The following is a 27,645-nucleotide window of genomic DNA, read 5'->3' as shown; positions in this document are numbered from 1 at the left end:
GTCTGACTCTACATGAGTTCACATTTTAAGAACAGAAAGCCTTTGTGAGCAGGGAGTTTCTATACATTTGCATCCAATAGGAAAATATTTCCAAAGCCCAAGAATTTCTCTGTTCAAATATTTCAAGAATGAAGGGAGATTAGAATGACATCTAGCATGAAAGCCTGGTCATTGTTATCAAATTGAAGGTAAAAAGAGAATTGATTTTTAAAAACAATTCTCAGTGTTGCCAACTGTCATAATTTTACTGTGAGTCTTGTGATATTTGGTGTGTTACTTCAAGGCCCAGCTCCTGAAGTCCTGAGAATTTCATCTTGCATTTGAAAAAAGAAATAGTTTCTAGCCCTCCTGGTTGCAGAATTAAACTTAAAAACATGAACCAAGATCACTCTAAAGCCTCAGGAACCAGAAGGCAAATAATATATATCTATATATTTTTAAACCTCATAGCGTAATCCAATCTCAGGATTTTTTTGGGGAGGAGGCTGGTTTATGGTTCTTGAATGCTTGGGACTGGCAACACTGAAAGCTCTCTGGGTTAGATTCACCCTGTACATGCTTAGGGCTCCACACAAGGCTTATGGTCCACTTATGTGCTACTAACATATTTTGGATACTGTGTTTTGTATCGGCCAGCTCACTGAGTAGAACTCCCTCTGCCTCTCCAAATGTGCAGTTATTCAGTAGACAACATTAGGCATGTCTATGTGAACATTCACTGTGCTGCAAGCTGGAGTGTAAGTCCTCAGTGCCACAGACAGTGCATGGCATGCTGGAGCATTGTAGATTTACACCACAGTCTGCTGCGCAATATGCTTTCATGTAGACTTGCCTCTAGTTTCTGGAGACTGGAAAAAGTGTCACCCTGGGAGACTAGCAACTTATTGTAGTGATGGCTGACACCTATTTTCCATTTTGTGATAAGATTAGTTTAGATGGTGGTGCATGAATGGCAGGTCCTTGATAGCTTAAGGTTAAACCGTTTCACAACAGTTATGCCCTTGGTAATGTTGTACTATACATACAATCTGGGCCTCTTGGTTATGGCTTCATATCTGGAAACTGCCTTTCTAGCACTATCCATTAGAGAATTAGCTAAATATCTTCTCCTGTATCATTGCCACAAATGCTCTGTAGATTCCCAGGAAAATGGAGGGGGCGAGAAGCAGCATTCAAGTCTTGCGGAACACTAATGAGGCATCTACAGGCAGCAGTGTAGTTATACTAACAGACACACTAACTCTAAGCTTCTAAAACCCCCGAGATCTCAGTTTGGCACATTTCTATTTAGTGTTTGAATATTGTAAACGAATAATAAGAATTTATATTGTTCTTTTAATCTCCAAAGCATTTTTGAACCAGCATTGACAGCTGCTGATGGCATTTAGAAAACCCAAGGGCCTGGTCCTCCATTGCCTTGCACCTTGTGTAGTCATTTACAAAGCAAGTGCAAAGTGAATGTAAAACTACTACTGTTTCCAAAGATTTGAGAAGTGAACATTACTCTGCTTCTGATCTACCATCCCCCCCCCCCCTCCCAGCCTTGTTACTTTTAAGCTGAAGGTGGACTTGGGCAAGCCTGAACTTGCAAGTGACGTTCACAATGTCAACTCCCAAAAGGTCACAAAATAGCTTCACAACAGCTCTAAAGTCGTGGGAGAAAGAGCCTAGGAGTAAGTTAACCAGAAATCTCTGACAGATATTGCAACCGCATGCAGTATCTTTGGGGCAACTCACTGCATGAAGTTTATGTATCATGGTGGGCCAGTGATTATATGAAATGATTGTTTTCTATTCCATAGGCAATAATTACCACAGCTCCATCAGGAACTAAAATAGTGGGAAGTGATTACATTGAATCACATTATAAATACCTCCAGAGAAGGACCACCCCTGGAAAAGTTCTCATATTCTGGTTCAAAGTCTGTTTCCAGAGACTAGGAAGACAAAGGGCTTTTGGCATAAAAAGGCTACATTTAAACTGACTCAGGGCCTTCTTTCTGATCCATCAAATGGACAGGACCTTCTGTGCAAGGGTCCCAACCCTGGCGGAAGGGTTGGAAAAAACTGTGACCTACCAGACTGATGAATGATCTCTGGTAAGCTTTTAGCATGAATATAGGAACTTCTGTTTTTATATGTTGTTTCTGTAAAGCTTTTTGCTGTAAGAATAAAGGTGCTTGCTTAGAAAGAGCTGTGTGGTAACTTGTAACTAGGGTGGCCACTGATACATCCTCAGAACACCAGAGATCCAGATACTTCCAGCATGGCATGGGCTGCTGCTGCCAGCGGGGGCAGGGTGGCGCTTTCTGCATAATGACATCCTCCATGTGGCGTGAGCTAGCATGCATGGTGCGTGCAACTTCATGCCAGCTAGGGAGGAGCAGCATGCTCTGATACCAGACAAAACTGCATCCAGTACCGGATAGGGACAAAGGTTACCAAAACAGGACTGTCTGGTTAAGAACCAGGTGAATGGCCTGCCTGCTTGTAACTGCTGGCAATACACTGTTCATAGCCCTTGGAGAAAGAAAGCAGAGCAGAGGTGCTGGCCTCTAGGTAGACTAGTTTGCTGGGATATCACAGTGGATGACAGGTTGCTGTGCAGCCTTAATACCTCCCAGGTCAGAAGGGAGTGGGATAAGGGGCCCTACCCAGAGACACAGATGCTGGCTGGAGATCTGGGAGCTCCTGGAGTGGACCACAGAGAGGGGGATATAGTGCAGTTATCCTGAAACTGATCATTTTTTTTTCTTGGCTTTGATCAACTAATTGTTACCTGGTATGTTCAAGTATGTCTGTTAGAAAGGACTGGGAAGAAGAACAGGGAAGTTGCAGTCAGTAATGGAAAGAATAAGGTAAGTAATGGAAAGGAATGCAAGGAAAGGTTACAATCACTGTAATGGATGACTAGGGCTAACAAAAAAAATGTTTACACAGTCTTGGTATAAGATCTCTCTAATGCTTTCCAAAGGTCATAAAGCATTTTAAAGGGGGGCAAGAAATAGCCTAGCATTGTGCTGGATCCCAAATGCGCACAACCTGATTCTAAACTAGCAATTACCCAGGGCATGCCTGCTGCTCGCAAACACTGATGATATCCGCTTTCGTTTGCCAGGAGATTGAGATTCCAAATACCATACCAGAATCTTTAATATGTTGAGCCATTAATATAAAAAAAAAAAAGACATTCGACAACTTCTTCATAAACTTCAATGTGGAAGTGTTACTGCTCCATTGCCTTATGTACAATAGCATCAGAACAGCCAGCTCTGACAGCTGCATGCTTGATAACTTTAATAAGAGACTTGAAAAGACACTTAAAGCGATGACTGCATAATCTTCAACACTGTGTATAAGTACCAGAAAAAGATTACTTAATTTCTAAACTTCACCCAGTTAGAAAAAGTGGTTTAGTGTATGAATCTTCTCCCTTCCACAGCAGTGTCTCTTCTACTTCCTTTTTTTGAGCACTGAGGATTTCTTCAGTCAACTCTTCCTCATGCTCAAGGTCATGTTATCTTTATTACTGATAGTCTGGATTAGAGTGGCATCTAGATGTCGCAGCTGAGATCAGGGCACCATTGTGGTAGCCACAGTGCAAACACACAAGAAGAATCTTTGTGTGTTTGTACAGCACCTAGCACAGATTTCCTGGTTTCAGCTGGGCCTTCTAGATGATACTCCCTAAACCGCTTACGGTCTAAATAGACAAGGCAAAGTGGGGAAGGCACAAAGCAAAATGACCTGCGCAAGGGCACAAACCAGATCAGCGGCTAGCATGGAATAGAACCCACATTTTCTGACTCCCTGTCCAGTATGCTATCCACTAGACCACACTGCCTCCCTCCCCAAATCTTCATCATTCCTGGTTTTATTTAGAGTGGAAAGTACTAGTTTGTTGTTATATATAGACAATACCTCATCCTGACTCTGATTTGATTGCACAGTAAATAGAATAACTTCAGAATGGAACAATGGATCTCCAAACATTTTTATGTTTATATAAATCTAGTTAAGGCAATTACAACTTGGCCTGTAGGTAAATTTAAATCACTTCCGTGAATCACTGCTTTGTCATAATTTCTATATCAACAGAATAGCACTCTTCAAAGAGTGCTACTCAGTCTATTTATAAACCCAGACCTGAAACCTGTCATAAACATGCTACAGTGCTTACTCTCAGTTTACTATAGGTCAAAGCCTGATCCCCTAGAGCAGCATGGTCCAGTGGATTGGGACTGCAGAGACCTGGGATGTATGCCTGGCTCTGCCACTCTACTGGTATGTGAACTTTGGCAAAACACTTCATGTCTCTGTTTCCACTCCCACTCTCCCTCCCCCCCCCCCCCCCATCTGTCTATATAAAGAGATGCCAGGATTGTCATCCTGTGTCAGTCTGAAGCCTAGAATGTCTGTAGACTCAGTGTGAAGTGATGGAAGCAGCTGCAAGCATAGCTGAGAGCTCTCTTTGTTCAGAATATCACCAGGTTGAATCGTCACTGGGTTTCACAGCCTGTTACCATCCAATTTTTTAAGTTCTCAGCCATTTTAACATTACAGATTACATTTGTGTGGTGTATAGCTACAGTAAGCCTGTATCTATTGTGACAAAGTTCCTCCTCTATCTTGGTGGGTCCTGCACTTATTGGCAGAGTTTCTTGCCTCAAAGCTTCACCATGTGGGTTAGGGAACAGCCAGAGGGGAAGGTCTCTGGGAAGAACCCACAGTCCAGGTCAATTGGGAGGAACCCAGGCCCGCCCTCTACTCTAGGTTCCAGCCCAGGGCCCTGTGGACTGCAGCTGTCTATAGTGCCTCCTGTAACAGCTGCATGACAGCTACAACTCCCCGGGCTACTTCCCCATGGCCCCCTCCAAACACCTTCCTTATTCTCACCACAGGACCTTCTTCCTGGTGTCTGATAATGCTTGTGCTCCTCAGTCCTCCAGCAGCACACCCTCTCACTCTCAGCTTCTTGTTCCCAGCTCCTCATACTCACACTCACACCACAAACTGAAGTGAGCTCCTTTTAAAACCCAGGTGCCCTGATTAGCCGGCCTTAATTGATTCTAGCAGCTTCTTAATTGGCTCCAGGTGTCCTAATTAGCCTGCCTGCCTTAACTGGTTCTAGCAGGTTCCTGATTACTCTAGTGCAGCCCCTGTTCTAGTCACTCAGGGAACAGAAAACTACTCATCCAGTGACCAGTATATTTGCCCTCTACCAGACTCCTGTACCCCACTGGTTTGGGTCTGTCACACTATGTCATGCCAAGAGTCCTAGACTTGTGATATCAGAACTAACTCAGCCAATCATGCCATTACTCTACTCTATAGCTAATTTGCATGCAATTTCATTGGCTGTTTGAGGGAGACAGCACAGATCATAGATTACTTGTCCTAATTGTCACACCTGTGTGCCCATACAACTCTCAAACACAACTCAGCCAGCACACATCCTCCCCCCACAAAAATCAACATATCTACGCAAAATAACACAACCAGCACACACACTAACCCCAAACTTTCCTCTGAAGCCTAGAATGTCTCTGGGTGAAGTGATGGAAACAGCTACAAGCATGGGGAGGGCTCTTTTTGTTCATAATATCACCAGATTCAGTCTTCCCCAGGATTTGCAGTCTGTTATTGTCCAATTTTTAATCTCTCAGACATTTTTGGCTTTTTTACATACATAACTTTATGAATTACACACATACAACAGCACAGGCTTTCAGCTACTAGTAATGAAATCTTTGGGCCAGTGATTCTCTCTCTCCATGTGTGTGCAGTGCCTAATGCAGTGGGACCCCGGTTTTGAGGGGGCACCTTTAGCTGCTCCCATAATATAAACAAAAACAGCATTGAAGTCAGTTGCAAAACTCCTATTGATTTCAAGGGGGCCAGAATTTAGCCATTCAGTACAGGCATTTTGAAACTTACATGCTGTAGATGGATTTAGTAACATTTAATTTTTCTGTCGTGTTGTACAAGTTAGCAGACTGGTGGATAGAAGGATGGCCAGTGGTTCGGGCACTAATTTAGGACTTGAGTAGACCTGAGTTCAGTAACCTGCTCTTGCGGAGATATTTTTGGGTGACATTGGGCAAATCACAAGGCCTTCTCTGTGCCTCAGTTCCCCACATGTAAAATGGGGATAATTGCACAGCCCTACCTCGCAGGGATGTTGAAAGGATAATTACATTAAAGACTGTGAGGTGTTCAGTTACTACGGTAATAAGGGTCTTGTGAGACTCCTAGACAGATACTGATGTGCTGCTGAGTTTATCTGAAAGGCTAGCACTGCCCAAGAGGATGGGAAGATGATGCACGTACACAAATCTCAAAATCATTTTATTTTCTACATCTATGTCAATACCACTCAGGCACCATTTTGTAAAGGCCGGGATTATATCCAGACACTTTGTATCATGTCAGTTATGGTTCTGTGAAATTCTTGCATCAGGAAAGTTGCTAATTATTACAATCAAAATCATAGTTAATCATATTTGACAGTTATCCTGTTTATTTACATAGAATTCACCTAGTTTAATAGATTGCCTTATTGATATATATTTTTTAACACTACAAATTGTGTTTAAATGCTGATTGCTCATACTTGCTGGTTACAAAGATTCAGTGGAATTTAAAGGGCCTGATACAGGATTGTAAAACTGATTAAATGCTGGCCTGGAAAACAAATTTGATTGGTGAATTTTTGTTTCTTCTTTAGCTCACTGTTAAACGATTACTAAAGTGAATAAATCTTTCATCAAACATTCAGTCTGGTAGGAGCAATAATTAGAGCCTGATCCAAAGCCCAGTGGAAGTCAGTGGAAGAGTCATTGACGTCAATGGGCTATGGTTCCAGCCCTACTGAGCCAGACTAACAGGTTTAAACCCATTTGTCCACTGAACTCAGATCAAAATCAGAAATTAATTAGATAGCCTCCATTTCTGTACATCACAAAACCATCACATCATTTAATTCTCTGTTCAAGAGAGGTCCAGGACTGGAATAACAGATGTTTTAAGCCAGATTGTAGAGCAGGGGTCGGCAACCTTTCAAAAGTGGTATGCCGAGTCTTCATTTAATCACTCTAATGTAAGGTTTCGCGTGCCAGTAATACATTTTAACGTTTTTAGAAGGTCTCTTTCTATAAGTCTATAATATATAACTAAACTATTGTTGTATGTAAATTAAATAAGGTTTTTAAAATTAAATCAAAATGCAGAGCCCCCCGGACCGGTGGCCAGGATCTGGGCAGTGTGAGTGCCACTGAAAATCAGCTTGCATGCTGCCTTCGGCATGCGTGCCATAGGTTGCCTACCCTTGTTGTAGAGCATTGATAGATTCCCTGTGTAGTAAAAACTTGAAGAGACTACTGATTATTATGCAAAACATGCCTGTGCTACTGTTACCTCATCCTCCCACCTTCTCTGACCCCATTTGTGTTTCATTCATCGGTTGTATTTTGTCATAATTAGGGTGTGCAGACGTCCTGTTTTTAAAGGAACTCCTGCAGGTGTCCTGACTTTTTCTTAAAAAAAATTGTCCCATATTTTCTGTCTCTCCCTCATCAGTACTGGCGGGTTCTCCTAAGAGATGAGCTCTGCAAAGACACAGGCCAGGTCATCCCTTACTCCACTCCTCCTGTCCTACAGCTGGAAGCAGCTCCCGTCCCTTCCCTCCTGCACAGTGCCGAAAGGCTGCCGCTGATCATATTCTGGTGTAAGCCCTGGCTGAAATCTGGAGAGGGAGATACGTGACCCTGCATGCCCCCCCTTGTGTTGCCTCAGGAAGACGTGGTGCCAGGTACCAGCAGAGGCGAGTCCATCCCAGGGGCCCAGCCAGGCATGGAGGCCAGAGAGCGCCAGGCAGGGAGGGTCGGATTGGTCGGTCACTTCCCCCCCCCCCCCCCGCCCCCATGTGAGAGAGGTGTACGGGAATATGTATGTGTGAGACATCTCCCTGTGTGAACCCTAAAGCCTTAAAGATAAGAAGGTAAATAAAAAGAATCCAACTCCGCAGTATTTCTTTTTAACAGGGGTTCTGTCAACTTGATGTTAATTTGAACACTTTTACTGCATAATTCTTTGATTGATTGCCGTTGAACTTGCTTGAATACGAGTAATTTTACCAGGTGTCCCGTATTCAGCATAGGGAAATATGGTCACCCTAGTAATAAACCCTGATTACAGGCTCAAATATTGTCGTCTTTTTGCTACTTCTAGCAATCTTCTGTTTACTACAGCATCCTTGCTTGGAGTCCCTAGGCTTAACTGCAGTATTACCAATAATATACTATACTACTACAGCGACAGTCTACATTTCCTGGTTCAGCCACATGCTATTAGTCTGTTGCTTTCCTGACCATTAAAGGTGCTGAGAGAAATGAGGTAGGTGAGGTAATATCTTTTATTCACCCAATTCTTCAAACATTAAAAGTGCTTGCCATTAAAAACCATCCCCAAAATCCTCATTTGGTAGCCAGTACTATGAAACTATTTCCTCCAACAACTTTATCCTAAAAAACCCACAATGCCCAGTTTTATAAAAGGGGAAAAAATAAAACCCAAGGCAGAGTTATCCTTCAGTGAGCTGAATGAAACATAGAAATCCAGTAATATGGCACCTTTTTATTAATTGGTAATTCTCAAGCAGTCACTAACACTGAGAAGCTACCTAGCTAACACTCAGTGTGCTTTGAATTCTGTGGATGCTAGATATGAACCACTGAGAAGGAGATGATCAAGAAACACTCAGGAAGAGTTTGATTTCAGAGCAGTGTAATTTAGGAGTAATTTCACTGAAATCAATAGAGCTCAACCAGTTTAGAACAGCTGTGAGATCAAAATAAAGGCCTCAAGAATTTGAAGGGAAAAAAACTGCTGTTATGAGTGTATAAGACACCAACTAATGTTAACGGTCATATTTATCTTACAGGCTGAGAAAGGCAAGCAGCCAAATGCCAAAGGAAAAGCCTGAGATAATATTTACACTCATTTCTTCTCACTTTAGTTCTTAGCATAACTAATGTTTAACAATGCCAGTCTGAATCATCTGAATCAGTTTTCTTTTTGTGTAAATTGTGGCCGCATAATTGTACAAAGGGCACAGTGAATATTATTCATTACAAGAAGTGATTTTTTTCCCCCGGGTTCCCCCAAAGAGCATGGCAGTGCTTGTCCACATGTCCTTGATAGTTCAAACAAATGAATACTTCTCCAGTTAGTGGGGAAAGAAGATAAGCACACTTGCGTTGCAATCTATTAACAGAGCTAAAGCATATAGAACAATTATTTTATAGCTGAGGTCAAATTTTGTCCTCAGATAAGCGGGCGAAAGTCTCACTGACTATAATGGGCATTGTGCCCATTTATCAGAGGGCAGAACTGAGCCTACAGATGGTATAATTTTAGATATGATTATCACACTGTTTCCCAATCAAGTTCTTTAAAGAGCAAAATATTTATTTTGACTGAAAGTAGATGTTGCTAGGGTTTGAATGGAGATGACGGTTAAAACTGTCTATATTCTTTCCTCTAAGTGAAAATAGATCCCTTCTTTTAAGATTACTTGGAAGTGATTGTATTTTCTAGGACTGACTGAATTTTTTTCTGATGGAAAGTTTTCATGAAAAGTGGCTGCTTCCCTCAAATTTCTTTTGGTGGAAAACTGAACACCCGGATATTTTTGATGTTTTGGTAAATTTTTAGGCATTTTCTGGGTTTTATTTTATATTTACTTACTTACAAACAGAATTATTTTTGTTTTCATGGAGGTTTTTTTATTAGAAAATTTCTATTTTCCAACCAACTCTACTATTCTCATAGTTATGGCCCTACCAAATTCATGGTCCATTTTGGTCAATTTCACAGTCATAGGAGTTTTAAAATAATAAATTTCATTATTTCAGCTATTTAAATCTGAAATTTCAGGGTGTTGTAATTGCAGGGAACCTGACTCAAGAAGGAGTTGTGAGGGGGGTCGCAAGGTTATTGTAGGGGGGATTGTGGGACTGCTACCCTTACTTCTGTGCTGCTGCTGGTCGTGCTGCTGCCTTCAGAGCTGGGCAGCTGGGGAAATAAGGATGGTATGGTATGGTATTGCCACCCTTACTCCTGTGCTGCTGCTGGCAGGGCGCTGCCTTCAGAGCTGGGCATCTGGCCAACAGCTGCTGCTCTCTGGGCACCCAGTTCTAAAGGCAGTGCAGAAGTAAGGGTGGCAATACCGCAACCCCCTAAAATAACCTTGTGACTACCCCCCGCCCCCCCAACTCCCTTTTGGGTCAGGACCCCCAATTTGAGAAATGCTGGTCTTCCCCATGAGATCTGCATAGTAGAGGGTAAAAGCACACACAAGACCAGATTTCACAGTCTGTGACATGTTTTTCATGGCTGTGAATTTGGTAGGGCCCTACTCATAGTGGAGTGAGCTTAGTGCTTATCCAGATGTGTTGTGGTCGGATTGCTTTTAAGAAAGCAGTCCTCCAGAATGCTTTGGGCAGCTTCCCGACCTGGGGCATATGCTACATTTTGACAATTTTTTTCCATCATAATTTTTTGCCAGAAAAAAGCTTTGCTGTGAGTATAGAATGAAATATTCTAAACACATCTGACTCCACTCCTGTATACTTGCAGATGAGATTGGATTTCTGCCACTAATTGTTTTCTTTTACATTAAAAATACTTTTCTTACTTATGCCTCTGCACACTGGACATGCAGAGACCAGGATGTCTGGAACTGGTGCAGAAATGTGTACCCCATGCACAAAAGAACCCAGCTCCAAAGGGGATTCTTCTGAGGCGGTGGAGGGGAATTTTGGAGGTAGGATGAGGGAGATGGCAGGACAAGACCAGATGATCTATGTCTAGGCAGCTCTATCAGCCGTCCTTCTTTGGAGCCTGCAGCATAGCTTGTTTTCCATAGTTCTGTCTCATTGTTTCTGGCACAGTTTGACTGATGTTTCTGCCTATTGCTCGTGTGATGTATGTAACTGACCCCAAGAATTACAGGGTGTTGACTATATTTTTAATACATGGCAAAAGTTCCTGGAGCCTTGGACAGAGAGGCTTTAGCATTTTGTATAAATCTCAGATGCAGGATTGTCATTGGCAGTGTGAAGCTCCTATATAGGGGGACTGTATTTGTTTTACCAATACGGTGAACACTTGAAAATGTAGCAGAGGATTGCCGACTTCTACAAAATGTTCAGTAGGGCCAGAGTCACCTTAGACCCACAATAAGCTTCGAGGTCTGATTCCTTTTATCTATTTTTTCTGCTCACACTTCCTCCTGCAGGTTAACTGTGCTCTGTTGGCCCAGTAGGAGGAGTGAGTTTCGGAAGGGAAGGACTGCCACTGAATGCCTAGTTAGCTAACTAAGGGACTCCTAGCTCAAATGTTACCCTCACCTGCTGCTGCAGTTTGAGGACAGAAACTGTGTTTAAGATGGATTCAAACCACTAAGGGCTTTAGAGATCAAAGCTAGCACCTTGAGCTATACCAGGAAGGAAACAGGAAGCTAGTGCAGTTGCTTAGGAGTCCAGTATCTTTCTGATGCTAAACCTGCTAGGCAGGTGCACAGCCGCATCCTGCATCAGCTTTAGCTTGAGTGCTTTTCAAGTGTAACCCCATGAACATCTCATTATAGCAAGAAGTCACAAGAGGATGGATCACAATGGCAAGTTCCAGACCCATGACAAAGGTCACAGATGTCTAGCCAGACATATGAAAGGGGCATTTATTGGGATAGCCTTTTCCCAAAATCCTCCAGCTACCTGCTACTGGATCTACTCATTATAGTTATCAGTCATCTGTGATCCTGGAGGTACATGTAACTGATCATAAACTAACAATGCATTGTAACAGCCTCAAGTTTAATACCTCTCTTTTTTTTTTTTTTGCCTTGCAAAAGCCAACCTTGGGACATTAGCCTAGTGTTTATAAGTGTTTGGAATGTCCTGTACCTTGTGTGGATAGGTAGCAACCTGCAAACACTTACACACCCCGCCATGCAATTTAAGCGAAAAGTATTCATCTTTGCAGGAGGAAGGCCAATCAAATTTGCAAAGGCACATATGGTATAAAAGAAATCATGAATTGGACACACATACATGTAGGACTTCTAAAGTTGTTCCGAAACCCTTGTATAACCCATTTCATCTGTATTTCCTTCCTGGAATTGTGTATCAGTTTGTTGGCTGATTAGTGTATTCAACTGACAGGAAGGATTACCTGTAACTTGAATGACATAGTAGTGAACTTTGCACCCGTAGGATGAAATCTTTGCTGAAGTCAATAGGAGTTTTGCCATTGGCTTTATGGGGCCAGGATTTAACTCTTACTATTTAAGCAAATCTGGAGGTAGCAGCTCACTCAATGTAACATTTTAATCAGCTGTTTTCCCTTTCTCCTTTTCTACCACTTAAAATATAGAAGATTTCTTCACTTTCCAAAAATTGTTAATTCTAGTTCTGAACAATTGTTTACTGGACTGTACCAAAATCTAGGACTGTACTATCAAACTATATTGGAAGGGTGAGTTTAAAAGTAGTGAAGAAGCAAGCTAGAAAGAGACAAGAAACAAAAGCTAAATACATTTCTTAGACTCATCATGAGGGCTACTTTAGCAAACCGTAACAACCTTAACTATAGTGGTGGTAACTCCCCCTGTCCCCACAAAAACCACACACACTATCATTAAGGTCATAAAAATTGTGCATAGCTTTAAACAATAAAGGAAGCAGGAAGACAAAGGAAAACCATGTGGATGAATGGCAAGACAAAAAAGTTTATTCAAGCAAAAAATGCACCCTTAAAAAAATCTTTACCACAGATAGTAATACTAAGGAAGATCGCTATCCCAAAGCTTGTTGTTGAAGGTAATAAAGAAGAGGCACTGTCAGGGATTGAGGAGTTAAAGGGGACATACTATCCTAGAACAAACTGATGATTCAGTGGGAGCAAGATCAAACCCTTAAAATCCAATATCAAGTGGTATCAATCCAGGAGTACTGAAAGAATTAAAGAGAGTGGTTGAGCTCTTAAAAAAACCTATTAAGAAAGCAGTCATCCAGTGAGAGGCAAACTTTTGTCTTGACTAGAAATTTGTGAATAGATGGAAAACAGGGTAGGAATATATTGTCAGTTTTCAACATGGAAGGAAGTTAATGGTAGGGTATTCCAAGGAATCGTACTAAGACTGTATTATTTAACATGTATTACTTATCTGGAAAATGAGGACAAGTGGACAACAGCAGTGGTAAAATTTGCAGATGAAATTATTATTCTCTATTCACCCATAGAGAAGCCTGCAAGGAAGTTAAGAGGGACCTAACAAAGCTAGCTGAGTGAACATTGTGATGGCATATGAAATTCAATATAGACATTTGGAGGGAGGGATAGCTCAGTGGTTTGAGCATCGGCCTGCTAAACCCAGTGTTGTGAGTTCAATCCTTGAGGGGGCCATTTAGGGATCTGGGGCAAAATCAGTACTTGGTCCTGCTAGTGAAAGCAGGGGGCTGGACTCAATGACCTTTCAAGGTCCCTTCCAGTTCTAGGAGATGGGATATCTCCATTATTATTATTATTATATAAAAATATCATTCTGTATAATAATAATAATTATAATAACAGAATCAGGGGGAAATTTCTATCTACTGTATCTAGTCCTCAACTTTCCACAAACCCTTGGAGATACCCCATTCAAGAACTGACCCAGCATGTTCCTATTTTAACTTTGAAGATCTGGCTTCATTACAGCATAAAGTGATTTGGCTGTTACATTCATTCTGAATGTCTTAGTTGGAAATATCTGGCTATTTCTCCCATTAAGGCAATGAAAAAAAATAGTAGTGATGCTTTTGATTTTTTTTTAATTTAAATTTACATATGGGAGATAAAGTTCATACTCATCTCTTAATGCAATCAGAAAGCAGAGATTTACATATCCAGATGCTATCTAGCTGGCTCATTAGAGGCAAACAATACTTCCCACTGAACTCAGCTGCAGCCAGTCAGAATGAATACATTACTCATATAATTCACTAAGCAAACTTCATGTTTTGAGGAGATAAACAACAGAAATTTAGTGATTTGTAGCAGTTATTTTCAGCCAGTCCTTAAGCCAAAAATTTAGTTTTATATAATAGCAGAAATTTTACTACTCGAACGTTTTTATGGAGAAACAGATGTTGCTTTGTGACAGAGAAACCCAGTCTTCAAAATGAGTAGCATGTCTTGTATAATCTCTCCCCCCACGATACACTGAAACTTTGTCAGAATGGGATATATTTATAAAATAACTTGATTCTGTCCATTTAGGGCTTGTCAACACTGCAGGTTTCTGTGCAGCAAGCCAGGGTGTGAATCTGCAGCACACCAGGTTGCTGTGCAGCAAAGGCCATGTGGACGCTGTTATCGCTCATAGGAAGTCCCAGAGTGTGGCTTGGCACTATTTGAAAATGTCCACATAGGAGGTTACTCTGTGGCAAGCTGGTGTTTGGCAAGCCCATAGTTTCTAAGCACCTCACAATCTTTAATGTGTTTATCCTCCATACTGAGGTAGGAAAGTACTGTTATCCCCATTTTACAGGCAGATAACTGGGGCACAGAGAGACAGTGGACTCATCCTCACTGCAGTGTTAGCTCAAATTATCTACACTGGTTAACTCCTCTTGAGTCAGGCTAGTTTGAGTGTGAGTAACCACACTGCAAAATGCCACTCGGGCTGCCCGCAGTGATTGGAATAGTGGCATAGTGTAGCGAAGTCCCCACTTCATTGGTAGCTCCAGCATCAACAGCACTCGCAGTTTAACCCACATCCACTGATGGGGCAGCTCGCTCACAGTTTAAAAAGCCATTTAACTTGAGCTAGTGATTTGTGTGTGCAGAGGAGAGTCCGGTTAGAGGCAACGTTCAAGTTATGCCACAAGCTAACACTGCAAGGTCACACTAAGTCCGTGGCAGAGCAGAGGCTTGAGCCCAGATCTCCAAAGTCCTAGACTAGCGCACTAATTACCAGTCCATCTTTCCTCTGTGATTGGTCGCTCAGGGTCCAGTTCAAAGGAAGCACTCTGTTTATGGAAATAACTGTTCAGTATGGCAGACAACTAACTGAAGTTTCCAGATCACAGGCCCTGGTTCTAATGGGGTATTTCAATCACCCTGTCATCTGCTGGGAGAGCAATACAGCAATGCACAGACAACCCAGGAAGTTTTTGGAGAGTGTTGGGGACAACTTCCTGATACAAGTGCTGGAGGAACCAACTAGGAGCCGTGCTCCTCTTGTCCTGCTGCTCACAAACAGGGAATAATTGGTAGGGGAAGTAGAAGTGGGTGGCAATCTAGGCAGCAGTGACCATGAGATGGTTGAGTTCAGGATCCTCACAAAAGGAAGAAAGGAGAGTAGCAAAATGCAGACCCTGGACTTCAGAAAAGCAGACTTAGACTCCCTTAGGGAACTGATGGGCAGGATCCCCTGGGAGATTAATATGAGGGGGAAAGGAGTCCAGGAGAGCTGGCAGTATTTTAAAGAAGCCTTATTGAGGGCGCAGGAACAAGCCATCCCAATGTGCAGAAAGAATAGCAAATATGGCAGGCGACCAGCTTGGCTTAACAGTGAAATCTTCGGTGAGCTTAAACTCAAAAAGGAAGCTTAAAAGAAGTGGAAATTTGGACAGATGACAAGGGAGGAGTATAAAAATGTTGCTAGTGCATGCAGGGGTGTAATCAGGAAGGCCAAGGCACAATTGGAATTGCAGCTAGCGAGGGATGTGAAGGGTAACAAGAAGGATTTCTACAGGTATGTTAGCAACAAGAAGATGGTCAGGGAAAGTGTGGGACCCTTACTGAATGGGAGAGGCAATCTAGTGACAGGTGATGTGAAAAAAGCTGAAGTACTCAATGCTTTTTTTGCCTCTGTCTTCACAGACAAGGTCAGTTCCGAGACTGCTGCACTGGACAACACAGTATGGGGAGGTGGTGAGCAGCCGTTAGTGGTGAAAGAACAGGTTAAGGACTATTTAGAAAAGCTGGACGTGCACAAGTCTATGGGTCCAGATCTAATGCATCCAAGGGTGCTGAGGGAGTTGGCAGATGTGATTGCAGAGCCATTGGCCATTATCTTTGAAAATTCATGGCAGTCGGGGGAGGACCCGGATGATTGGAAAAAGACTACTATAGTGTCCGTCTTTAAAAAAGGGAAGAAAGAGAACCCAGGGAACTACAGACTGGTCAGCCTCACTTCAGTCCCCGGCAAAGTCATGGAGCAGGTCCTCAAGGAACCCATTTTGAAGCACTTGGAGGAGAGAAAGGTGATCGGGAATAGTCAACATGGATTCACCAAGGGCAAGTCATGGTGACCAACTTGATTGCCTTCTATGATGAGATAACTGGCTCTGTAGATATGGGGAAAGTGGTGGATGTGATGTATCTTGACTTTAGCAAAGCTTTTGATGCGGTCTCCCACAGTATTCTTGCCAGCATGTTAAAGAAGTATGGATTGGATGAATGGACTATAAGGTGGCTAGAAAGCTGGCTAGATCATCAGGCTCAATGGGTAGTGATCAACGGCTCAATGTCTAGTTGGCAGCCGGTATCAAGCAGTATCATGGGGCTGGTTTTGTTCAACATCTTTATTAATGATCTGGATGATAGAATGGATTGCACCCTCAGCAAATTCGCAGATGACACTAAACTGGGGGGAGAGGTAGATATGCTGGAGGATAGGGATAAGGTCCAGAGTGACCTAGACGAATTGGAGGATTGGGCCAAAAGAAATCTGATGCGGTTCAACAACAAGTGCAGAGTCCTGCACTTAGGAAGTAAGAATCCCATGCACTGCTACAGGCTGGGGACCAACTGGCTAAGCAGCAGTTCTGCAGAAAAGGACCTGGGAATTACAGTGGATGAGAAGCTGGATATGAGTCAGCAGTGTGCCCTTGTTGCCAAGAAGGCCAATGGCATATTGGGCTGTATTAGTAAGAGCATTGCCAGCAGATCGAGGGAAGTGATTATTCCCCTCTATTTGGCACTGGTGAGGCCACACCTGGAGTATTGTGTCCAGTTTTGGTCCCCCCACTACAAGAAGGATGTGGACAAATTGGAGAGAGTCCAGCGGAGGGCAACGGAAATGATTAGGGGGCAGGGGCACATGACTTATGAGGAGAGGCTGAGGGAACTATGGTTATTTAGTCTGCAGAAGAGAAGAGTGAGGGGGGATTTGATAGCAGACTTCAACTACCTGAAGTGGGGTTCCAGAGAGTATGGATCTCGGCTGTTCTCAGTAGTGGCAGATGACCGAACAAGAAGCACTGGTCTGAAGTTGCAGTGGGGGAGGTCTAGGTTGGATATTAGGAAACACTATTTCACTATATGCATCCGAAGAAGTGGGCTGTAGTCCACGAAAGCTTATGCTCTAATAAATTTGTTAGTCTCTAAGGTGCCACAAGTACTCCTGTTCTACTATTTCACTAGTATCAGGGGGTAGCCGTGTTAGTCTGTATCTACAAAAACAACAAGGAGTCTGGTGGCACCTTAAAGACTAACAGATTTATTTGGGCATAAGCTTTCGTGGGTAAAAACCTCACTTCTTCGGATGCATATTTCACTAGGAGGGTGGTGAAGCACTGGAATGGGTTGCCTAGGGAGGTGGTGGAATCTCCATCCTTAGAGGTGTTTAAGGTCTGGCTTGACAGGGGGCTCACTGGGATGATTTAGTTGGGGTTGGTCCTGCTTTGAGCAGGGGATTGGACTAGATGACCTCCTGAGGTCTTTTCCAACCCTAATATTCTATGATTAGCATGTTTTTTGGATGGGAAAACCTGGCTTAGTATACATTGTCAGTAGCAAAATTGATGTTTTAGATTATTCATAAATTTCAACATGTATTAATGTAAAAACTCCCCTCCCTCTCAGCCAGAACAGTTGTATTAGGCCATGAACCTTGCCTCTTCTGAATGTTATTGAGGACAAGTAGTCAATATCTTCATCAGTAGGAGCTGCATGGGTAATGCCTTATCCACAATTTGAATACCAAGCACTTCCTAATTTAATTATCAAGTAGCTTGGGAATTTGCTCATATTTTAGAAGTTTATCTTTATATGCAGACACTCATGGACAGAGATGTAATTCATAGCAGAGCTGGAGAAGAAATGATTGCTAGTTACTGGGAAAACATCTCCTGTTATTGAACATCAGTGGAGCTAAATTTGGGATATTGTTAAAACTAGTGAAACTTTTAATAAAACTCAGATTAATTTCAGAGAACTTGGAATCCATTCTGTCCTCCCTTCCCCCCATACTTGGCCTCCATGAAAATGCTCTAGTGGGCTTCTAGATTTAGAAGATGTGCATAGTGGAGATGTTAATTTAAAACATACCAGACAAAGTGTAATTAGTGTCTTGTTCATTTCAGTGTTAAGTTTGCTTTTCTATCTTTGTCAGTTAATACTATCTGTATTGATATCACTATATCTTGCACTCTGAATTATTTACTGAAGATTAATTTGTTTGTGTATTCTTATAGCCGCAGATCTGGCCAGTATACAATGAACCATGACAACTCTAAGAAGTCCACAGAGAGGCCACAAATGGACCGCTCAAGTTCCCAGGATTCCTTGGATGAGTTGTCTATGGATGACTATTGGAAAGAACTTGAAAACATCCATGAAACCAGCAAAAATAATCATAGAGACCAAGAAGTGGTTGTGGTGAAAGAGCCTGATGGTAACATTTTGGTGAACGATTATTTTAGTGGCCCCTGATTTTGAGACACCTTAGGATTTATTTTCAGAGGTGCTGAGGACCCAACAACTCCAAATGAGTCAATAGGAGCTACCCAGCACTTCTACAAACCAGGCCTTGGGTGCCTTAAATTGGACACCCAAAAAATGAGGTACCCAAAATTAGTGGCTGCTTTAAAAAACAAAAACAAACAAACAAAAAACACAAAAAACTGTCCTTAGAGAGTTATGCCAGAGGAGATAAAATACCAGTTTTATTTTCCTTAAAAGGTATTTCCAGATGTTCTTTATTTTCAAATTATACTAGTTTAAGCTTTATAGACAGATTTATATTCTTGTATTTAAGAAGAAAAGGATTTGTTAATACAATTAGTAATTACAATAGGTCAGATAAAATTGCATAATGGGCATATAATCTCATGCTTCAGAACAGAAGCCAACCACTGACTGCCTGGGTTTAAGACGCAACAACTCCTACAGTTGTGACATGGTATAATCTATGATGGGGGTTTTAGACCTTCCTGTGAAAAATCAGGTGTCAGTTCCTGTCGGAGACAGGATTATAGACGAGGTGGACTGATCCAATATGGCAACCGCCGACTTTTCCGATAAAGATCCCAAGCCCTGAATACCAGAATGTAAAAGTAATGTAAATGTAAAGTAAGGATTTATTTTCAACAGTATGGTGTGTGCTTCCCCTGAAGATACAAAATTGTTAGGAAAACACCCCCCCCCCAATTCTGAAAATGGTAAATTAAAGTTTTGGGGTGGGATTTTCAAAGATGATCAATGAGTTAAGAGTACGAGTCTCATAGACTTTCAGGGGGCCACGTGCTCATGCTGTCTCCCTTAGGCACTTCTACCTGAGGGTGGGATTTCAGAAGAAGGTAACAAACTACGCTACAGATACCTTGTTTCTAGTCCTTACTCCAAATTCTGAACTTCCTGCTTGGGGAAAACTCCAAGTCAATGGGGAGTTTTGGCAGAGTAAGAAGTTCAGGCTATGGCCCCAATGCAGTAACAAATTCGTAATACAGACTCTACCGCTGTTCAGTGAGAGGTCTACTCTTTCACTTTTCCATGAATACAAAGATGCTCACCAGGATTTAAGAGAAACTAGGCTACAATGAATAACAATATTGAAGAGTATGTGCCAGATTCATATCTCAGATAAACTGATGTCAATCCAGGGCTACTCCATTGACTTAACTGAGATGAGAATCCAGCTCTGTATACTTAATGACCATTAAAAACTTGAGGGTACCATCAAAAGTCAGTACAATCCACTCCACATCAGTACAGGGTTTGGTAGCAATTTTTAAACAAGCACCATTATGTAAAAATTTTGTTTGAAGAGTACAGGTTATATTACACTCTTGGTCAATTGCAATAATTAACATATGCCTTCTGCCTTTCTGCAATGAACAGTCAATAAAAGACACATTATCAACTAGAAACAACAAAGCAGTGATCATCTTGCTGGATATCAGTATAGATTAGAGACGGCATCAGTAGAGATAATTAATTAAAAATTGCATTAAAATCGCCTATTAGATTGAATCACCCCTGATCAAATTGAACTAGATCACACTAGTGAAAAACTATAGGAATTAATGTACTAAAAAAACAACAAGGCAAACAAATTTAAGTTAATGGTATAAAAAGATTGAGCACTGAACTATAAATAAAGTGGTGCTGATTAAAGGCTTTCAAGCTTCCTCTCACCCACCCCTTCCACTGGAATAGGGACAGTTGTCAAAGAAACAGATCTTTACTGCTTAGTTAGAAGTTGAAACAGTGAAGAGCTGTAAGGGTCATGTTTGTAAATGGCTTATGAAGGATTAATTCATAAAATTAATAAGCTTGTTACGAGATAGATGGTTATAAGCACCTCCGCAGAAGGTACTATAGACTGTTATAAACCACCTGTTGACTTGTCAGACTCTATCATAATCTACAGTAAAATATATATATATATATATATATTTTAAAAAGGTTAATCACCTATTAACTGGTTTCAGAGTAGCAGCCGTGTTAGTCTGTATCCGCAAAAAGAACAGGAGTACTTGTGGCACCTTAGAGACTAACAAATTTATTAGAGCATAAGCTTTCGTGGACTACAGCCCATTTCTTTGGATGCATACAGAGTGGAATCACTCTGTACTGAACTCAGTGGAATCACTCTGTATGCATCCGAAGAAGCGGGCTGTAGTCCACGAAAGCTTATGCTCTAATAAATTTGTTAGTCTCTAAGGTGCCACAAGTACTCCTGTTCTTTTCACCTATTAACTGTTTAGACACCATAAGCGTCCCCTTAATATAATGTGTGACCATGCTAAGAATTGCTCTCCCCTTGCAGATCCTCCTGGACCTTTTCCTATAGGTTCACACAGACTACACTGTGTGACTTTAACTCACTGTGCTCAGCTACAGAGCTCAGACCCAAAATCTAGCATTCATGTCCTTTGATTTTGCTCTTCTCTCCTGGCACAGAGGGAGAATTGGAAGAAGAGTGGTTAAAGGAAGCTGGGCTGTCAAATCTTTTTGGTGAGAGCACAGGAGATTCCCTAGACAGCATGGTATTTCTGTCCACATTGACGCGAACTCAAACGGCAGCAGTACAAAAGCGAGTGGAGACTGTCTCACAAACCCTGAGGAAAAAAAACAAGCCGTACCAGGTTCCTGACGTCAGAGATATCTTCAGGCAACAAAGTGATTCAAAGGAAAAAGTAAGCTCCTTAGTGTGGTTTGGCTTTGTTCTGCTCTGCTAAAACACTGGCTGGCCTTTTCAGAAGGGTTCAGTACTGGCCTAACTCTGCTCCCTAAAGTCAATAGCAAAACTCCCATTGACTTCAGTGGCAGCAAAGTTAGGTCAATGCTGAATACTTTTAGCACACAGAGTGGAGTTTTCAAAAGCAAATATTAAACATAAAAAGGAAGAGCTATTCTTCCCTACACAGGAGTAAGCCACACATGGGAAAAGAAACTTGGATTCAGTTTAGGGAGTTGCCTGGTAATTTTTCTGTTGAGAGGGTTGGGGTTTGATCTCTTCTCCCCTCCAGCCTGCCAAAGCTGGGAGAAGACACTGATCTGATGGTGGCGCAGGGCCATCCGCATGGAGGCCTTGTTCCTTGACATTTGCTTTGTAGCCACTTGTCCTCATTTTTGTTCCTGAGCATTGTACTTCAAGTGGTGGCAGCGAGGTGGAGAAACTGAGACCGGTTGATTTCCCCCCCACCACTTGACTCATCCCTTCTAACACCCTGGAACTAAAATTCTCCAGAGGAAGTTTGTAAGAAACATGCTGCAGAGACAGAACTTCCCCTTCACCAAGATCAAGCTCCCCTCTGCATATGGATGGAGAGGGGAATATGGGACTTGGGACACTTAATTCTGCAAAACATTCTGGGGCCCATTTTGTATGAAACAGGTTATACCAAAAAGTGAAGTTGTGTTCTTCTGTTATACACTGTGACACTGTTACTTCGCAGAGGTGGGATAAAACGCAGTTTAGAGCAGTGTCATTTCACTCTTAACTGTGTTAATTCAGCATGAAAAAGGACATTCAAGTTCTTGTATTCAAGCCATAAATTATGCAGCACAAACAAGTACCTGTAATCCTGCAGCATGTACCAAAGAGAAGGGTCTAAATAGAAAAGAAAAAAAATCTTCCTACTACTGTCCCTTCCATGCCACAAAACAGGAGTGAAGCCACTCTGCTGCTGATACTCCAACCTAATACAGCTTCTGCCTATCTTCTATATCCCTCCTCTACCAACGGTAAAGAGGTAGGGCAGGAAAAAAGCTATAGAGTCATGGATCCTTCCATGACATCCTTCCCTGCCATGTCCTCAAAGAGCAGCTGTGTGACTTCACTGAGAGTCCTCTGGAGCTATGCTCTTCATGCACTGGGATTGCATATACCCTTCAAAAGCCCCCCGCCTCCTGCTCCGCCCCACCCCAGGGCCGTGGAACAGCAGTAGTTCTGGCGCTTTCTGCACCCACAGAGGTGGGACTAGGATTTGCCTTTCAGGACCTGGGATTTTAAAACAAAATGAGCCCGACTTGCTTTTTCATCAAAGTTTTGCAGTTCACTTTTATTCTCCCCAACTCTTGGGCTGTACAGCACTTATCTAAAATGCCAGGCAAGAGCCACTCAGCATCTAGTTAACATTCTGGGCTGTGCAGGGAGTTAATGAAATTTTAATATGGAAATAAGAAACCGTATGGACCATGAGTATAAAGATTTCCTGGCAAATTCTGAATACTGTATCCATAATAATCTTGGACATAAGCAAGCAATGGAACTTCAGAAGTCTTGTTTGTTTACAAACTCAGGGCTGGATTGTAGTTGGCCCTGCAAGGCTTCACTATGGGAGCAAAAACGGCCTTTGTCCTCCCTCCCTCTTGTTCCTTTGTGGAATGGACCAGCCATACTGTTGCTGGGAATGCAAACAGTATGCACAGCTAACATTGCTAGCCTCCCCCCACAAGGACTGGTATGACAGCAGGGCCAGAGCTGTCTTGGACCCATCAAATCACAGGAGGGAGTGCATGCTACATTCTGCACCAGGGTGACAGTGCTTCTGCTGCAGCTTGCACTTTGGGGATGAGTCAATCAGAATTCCTCCTGGGAGCTCCCACTGAAATAATATAATAATACCTAATTTCTATACAGTGCTTTTCACCCGTACATCTCAAAGCACTTTACAAAGGAGGTCAGCGTCATATGCCTCTTTTACAGATAAAGAAACTGAGCCACCGTGAGGTTAAAGTGACTTGCTGAAGGTCACACAGCAGGCCAGTGACAGAGCCAGGAATTGAACTCAGGTCTCCTGAGTCCCAGTTCTGTGCCTATATTATATATATAATCTCCCCTCTACATCCCTGCGACTGCAGACTGTGGCTTTAATTCAAATTCTAGCTTTTCCCATTCATTTTGCATATTATGGTGGAGCAGTAGTGACATCAGAACTAAATTTGTGTCTAATTGTGTTTTTGGTTGAGGGACTTAATTTCTTGTGTCCCATGTCTGTGATTAAGAGCTCCTATCAAACACCCCAGTCCCATAACTGACAGTCCATGGGTGGACTGCTGCACCGCAATGGAGTCCCATTGACTTCAGAGGAGCTCTCCTGGGTTGCAAGTCTATCCACACACAAGATCAGGGCCAAAGGAGTTACTTACATTCTGTCATTTGCTGTAATAAGCTATTGGTATTTGAGCTTAGAGATGGCTTGGTTTCTTTTTGCTTTTTTAGGTCTCTGGTGAGAGTGAGCCCTCATCTGTGACAGCAAGAGAGAATAAAAATGAAGCTCAAGATGAAGTGAAAGATGGTAATGCTGAGCAGCTTCTCTGCTCTTTTTTTCTGTTCTGTAGTGTCTTAGCTTCACGGCATACTGAAGAACAGGTCCACGTTTTTGGTAACATTTCAGAGAAAAAAAGCCACCGGATAAACTCTGTGAATGTAGCTGTGGCCCACATCTTTCCAAGTTTGTAACATTTTAAAATGTATTTATGGATGGTGTCCTTTGAAAAGTCTGGTAAATCTTGTGATGATTTTACAGCAGAACAATTTGATAAAGGTCCACTCTAATGGCTCATTCTTAGCTCTTCATTTTTATCCCTTTGGTTGTCTCTTTTTTTGCACTTTCAACACAAGAAACAAGAGCTGTGGATAAGCTCATCAGTAAAGAGGAGAGAGCAAAAGTAAAAGAACTAAGAAAAATGTAAGGATTTGCTATATATTTAGGGCTGAAAGTGAGAGAAAATATCAGTGTTTAATTAGTTGACTATATTCATGGAGAGAACAGAAAGTAGGGGGAGTTCTCTGCCTTTAGGGGTAGGTTCTGCCCTGCCCTGTCCAGTTGAACAACAGGGTGAGGTACAGAGAGAGGGCATAAAGACCAGCCCACACAGGGACAGGGCCTAATTGCAGCCCTTTGATGAAATCTTGGCCTCCCAAAAATCAATGGCAAAACTCCCACTGATTTCAGTGAATCCAGATTTCACCCCTTGTGCTTGACAGTAGCTCTCCAGCCCCCTGTAGTAAGGGGTTGTGGCTGGATTGCATCAACTATGTCTCCTGGAGCTCTTGTTGCTATGCAGCTGCTCACCACTTGCAGCAGTATCCTGGACCATAAAGGTACAATCAAGTCATAGTTTCAGCCACTGAAGTCTTGAATTTGGCCTAAATACTTCTATTATTTTTCTAGAGACTTACTCTTTCCTTTAAAAAAAAAACACAAGTGATTGGAGAGCATCTAGATCAGGGGTGGGGAAACTTTTTGGCCCAAGGGCCACATCTGGGTGGGGAAATTGCATGCATGGCCAGGACAGGGTGTTGGGGTGCAGGAGGGAGTGTGGGGCATGGGAGGGGGTATGGTGTGCAGGAAGGGGCCCAGGGCAAAGGGTTGGGGCAGAGGAGGGTTGCAGTGTTTATGAGGAGGCTCAGAGAAGGGGGTTGGGATGGAGGAGGGGTGCGGAGTGCAGGAGCAGGCTCAGGGCAGGGGTGCAGAATGCAGGAGGGGGCTCAGGGCAGGGAGTTGGGGTGCAGGAGGGGTGCGTGGTGCAGCAGCGGGTGCAGGGCAGGGAGTTGGGGTGCAGGAGGGGTTTGAGCTCCGGCCTGGTGCTGCTTACCTGGAGCTCCCTGCCTGCCTGCCCTGACTTCACGCTGCTCCCGGAAGCGGCTGGCACCACGTCCCTGTGGCCCCTGGGGGAAGGGAGGCAGAGGGCTCCTTGTGCTGCACTTGCCTGTGGGTACCTCTCCCAAAGCTCCCATTAGCTGCGGTTTCCTGTTCCTGGCCAATGGGAGCTGCGGGGGGCGGTGCCTGGAGGCGAGGGCAGCGCATGGAGCCCTCTGCCCCCCTCCCCCCCCACACACACACCAGGGGCCACAGGGATGTGGTGCCGGCCACTTCTGGGAGCAGCGCAGCGCCCATGGCGCCACTGGGGTGGCAATCCTGCAAGCCGGATCCAAAGCCCTGTTGGGCCGGATGCGGCCTGTGGGCTGTACTTTGCCCACCCCGATCTAGATATTATGCTGGACACTTTGTAGATACATAGACAGGAAGACTGATTAACCACCTCCAAATTTTAGAATGTGTATCCAAAGTGTTCTGGAGAAATAGCTAACAGAGGGATAAATACAGGAAAGATGAATAACAAAACATAAACAATGTAGAGAGAGAGGTAGAATTGAGCCCCCCCCCACAATTCTTGTGTTTCCAGAAGCATGATTAATCTTACCCTCTCCTGCTCTCAGCAAACCTTTCGCTGGTAAGAACTGTGAACAACTGGGAGAGCTGCCAAAATGCTGGGTCAGCACAAGGGAAGGAAGAGAAGCCTGGTGCTTGTGTCAATAAATACACTAAAATTTGGGGCTGGAAAATTACCAAGCAATTATTGCAGTGTTTTATCACATCTGGTGCTTTTTTCCAGTGGCCCCGATGAACCCTTTAGAAATGGGAAGTTCTGAAAGGCAAATTCCATATGTTAGCTCTCCCCAGCACAGATTGCGATGGGCCAGGCAAATGCAGCCTACTTACATCCTAATACACTTCTGCTTTTGCCAACATGCCAAAGTGAGCTCCATTCGTGAGATTAGAACAAGAAGAAAATCAGTTCATTTTTGCAGGAAAGCCATCCAACTTGAGCTGCATTAAAAACTGCTGCACCTGTTTCAGGGCTGTGCCATGATCCCTTTCTTCAAGAATAATGAGCTAATTGGTGTTATGTAAACAGTGATTGGCTTTAAAGGCAATAAATAAACATTGTCTGGGGTTTCAAAGACACCAAATACCTATGAAATCTAAGTCCAGAGGCATTATTGTAAAGTTAAAATGCTTTTACCAATTTTACCTGAAAAATGCACTAGTATCATTTGCTATAATAGATTTTTACTTTTTTTAGAAATTTAAATCATAGTGATGCCTCTGTTTTCTACGTTTCACATTTTTAAATTTGTTAATGGATGTGAATGGTTTGTCATATTCTGAAAGCCATGATTGCTCCTAGTTAGGTATCTGAAGTGTCCATTTCTCAAGAGCGTTTGACTGGAGTGCTAAATTGAGGATGGTGATAATATATAATACCTTGCTCTTTTTATCAGCAGATCTCAAAGTGTTTTACAGAGGTGTTCATAGGATCTCTAGCCCCATTTTATAGAAGGGAAAATGAGACACGATCACAAGCAGGCCAGTAGCAGATCTGGGACTAGAACTGAGGTCTCTTGAGTCCAATGCTCTGTCCACTAGGCCACACTGCCTACTACTGCTATTGATAATTGTACTGAAAATTCCGTGGAGCATGTGAACTCAGATTCCTTGAGCCTGTTCCCACTCCCTTTTTTCCTCTACCCTAACCTAAACTCTTCCTTGGTTGAACAGATGTCAGGAAATAACGTGAAAGGGTCCCCATTGTTCACATTTTTTGTTCTTTCCTGACTGGCCCAATCCAGGAGGGACAGTTCAATCTAGTCAATTAGTCCTAGTATGTTTAGTATCCATGGGGAGGTTCATTTATTTGGATTTCTTGAAACCTCTATCTCCATGGCTTTTGTGTGTATATCTACAAAACAAACAAAAATAAAATCCGAAGGACACTCATTGAGCTGCCAAATATCATTTACCAGGCTACTTGCTTTATGCCTAACAGAAATTACAATAATCTCACATATTTAACCATCCCCAACCCTCACTCCTTTATCAAAACCCTAACAAAAAAATCACAGCATGCCCTGAAGGTAAATAGATGCAGTGCTCTTTAGATGATCATGTAAAGGAGGTCAGTTAAGAGTTAAGGATAGTGAGACATGTGCTACTTCCTCAGGAAAAGATATGCTAAGAAAAAAAACACACACAAAAACTGAGAACTCACCACTCAGAGTAGCAACAGCCAGAG

General features: G+C 42.7%; 1 protein-coding gene across 3 annotated transcripts in view; it reads left to right on the top strand.

Moving 5' to 3' along the window:
* ARHGAP18 (Rho GTPase activating protein 18) overlaps nt 1-27,645 on the top strand; it is a 131,327-nt gene that overhangs the window by 61,858 nt on the left and 41,824 nt on the right. For 2 of the 3 annotated variants that reach the window (XM_005280237.5, XM_005280239.4), the window contains exons 2-4: nt 18,528-18,727; nt 21,238-21,473; nt 24,005-24,080. In XM_005280237.5, coding sequence (XP_005280294.1) covers nt 18,528-18,727; nt 21,238-21,473; nt 24,005-24,080 — 512 coding nt within the window. Of the gene's footprint in view, nt 1-1,802; nt 2,100-18,527; nt 18,728-21,237; nt 21,474-24,004; nt 24,081-27,645 lie in introns of all 3 variants that reach the window. The other variant, XM_005280238.5, reaches the window with a different exon arrangement.

This window comes from Chrysemys picta, chromosome 3 (assembly GCF_011386835.1).
Source record: "Chrysemys picta bellii isolate R12L10 chromosome 3, ASM1138683v2, whole genome shotgun sequence".
In the NCBI taxonomy this organism is placed as follows: domain Eukaryota; kingdom Metazoa; phylum Chordata; order Testudines; family Emydidae; genus Chrysemys; species Chrysemys picta.
This window is presented reverse-complemented; position numbering and strand designations above follow the sequence as displayed.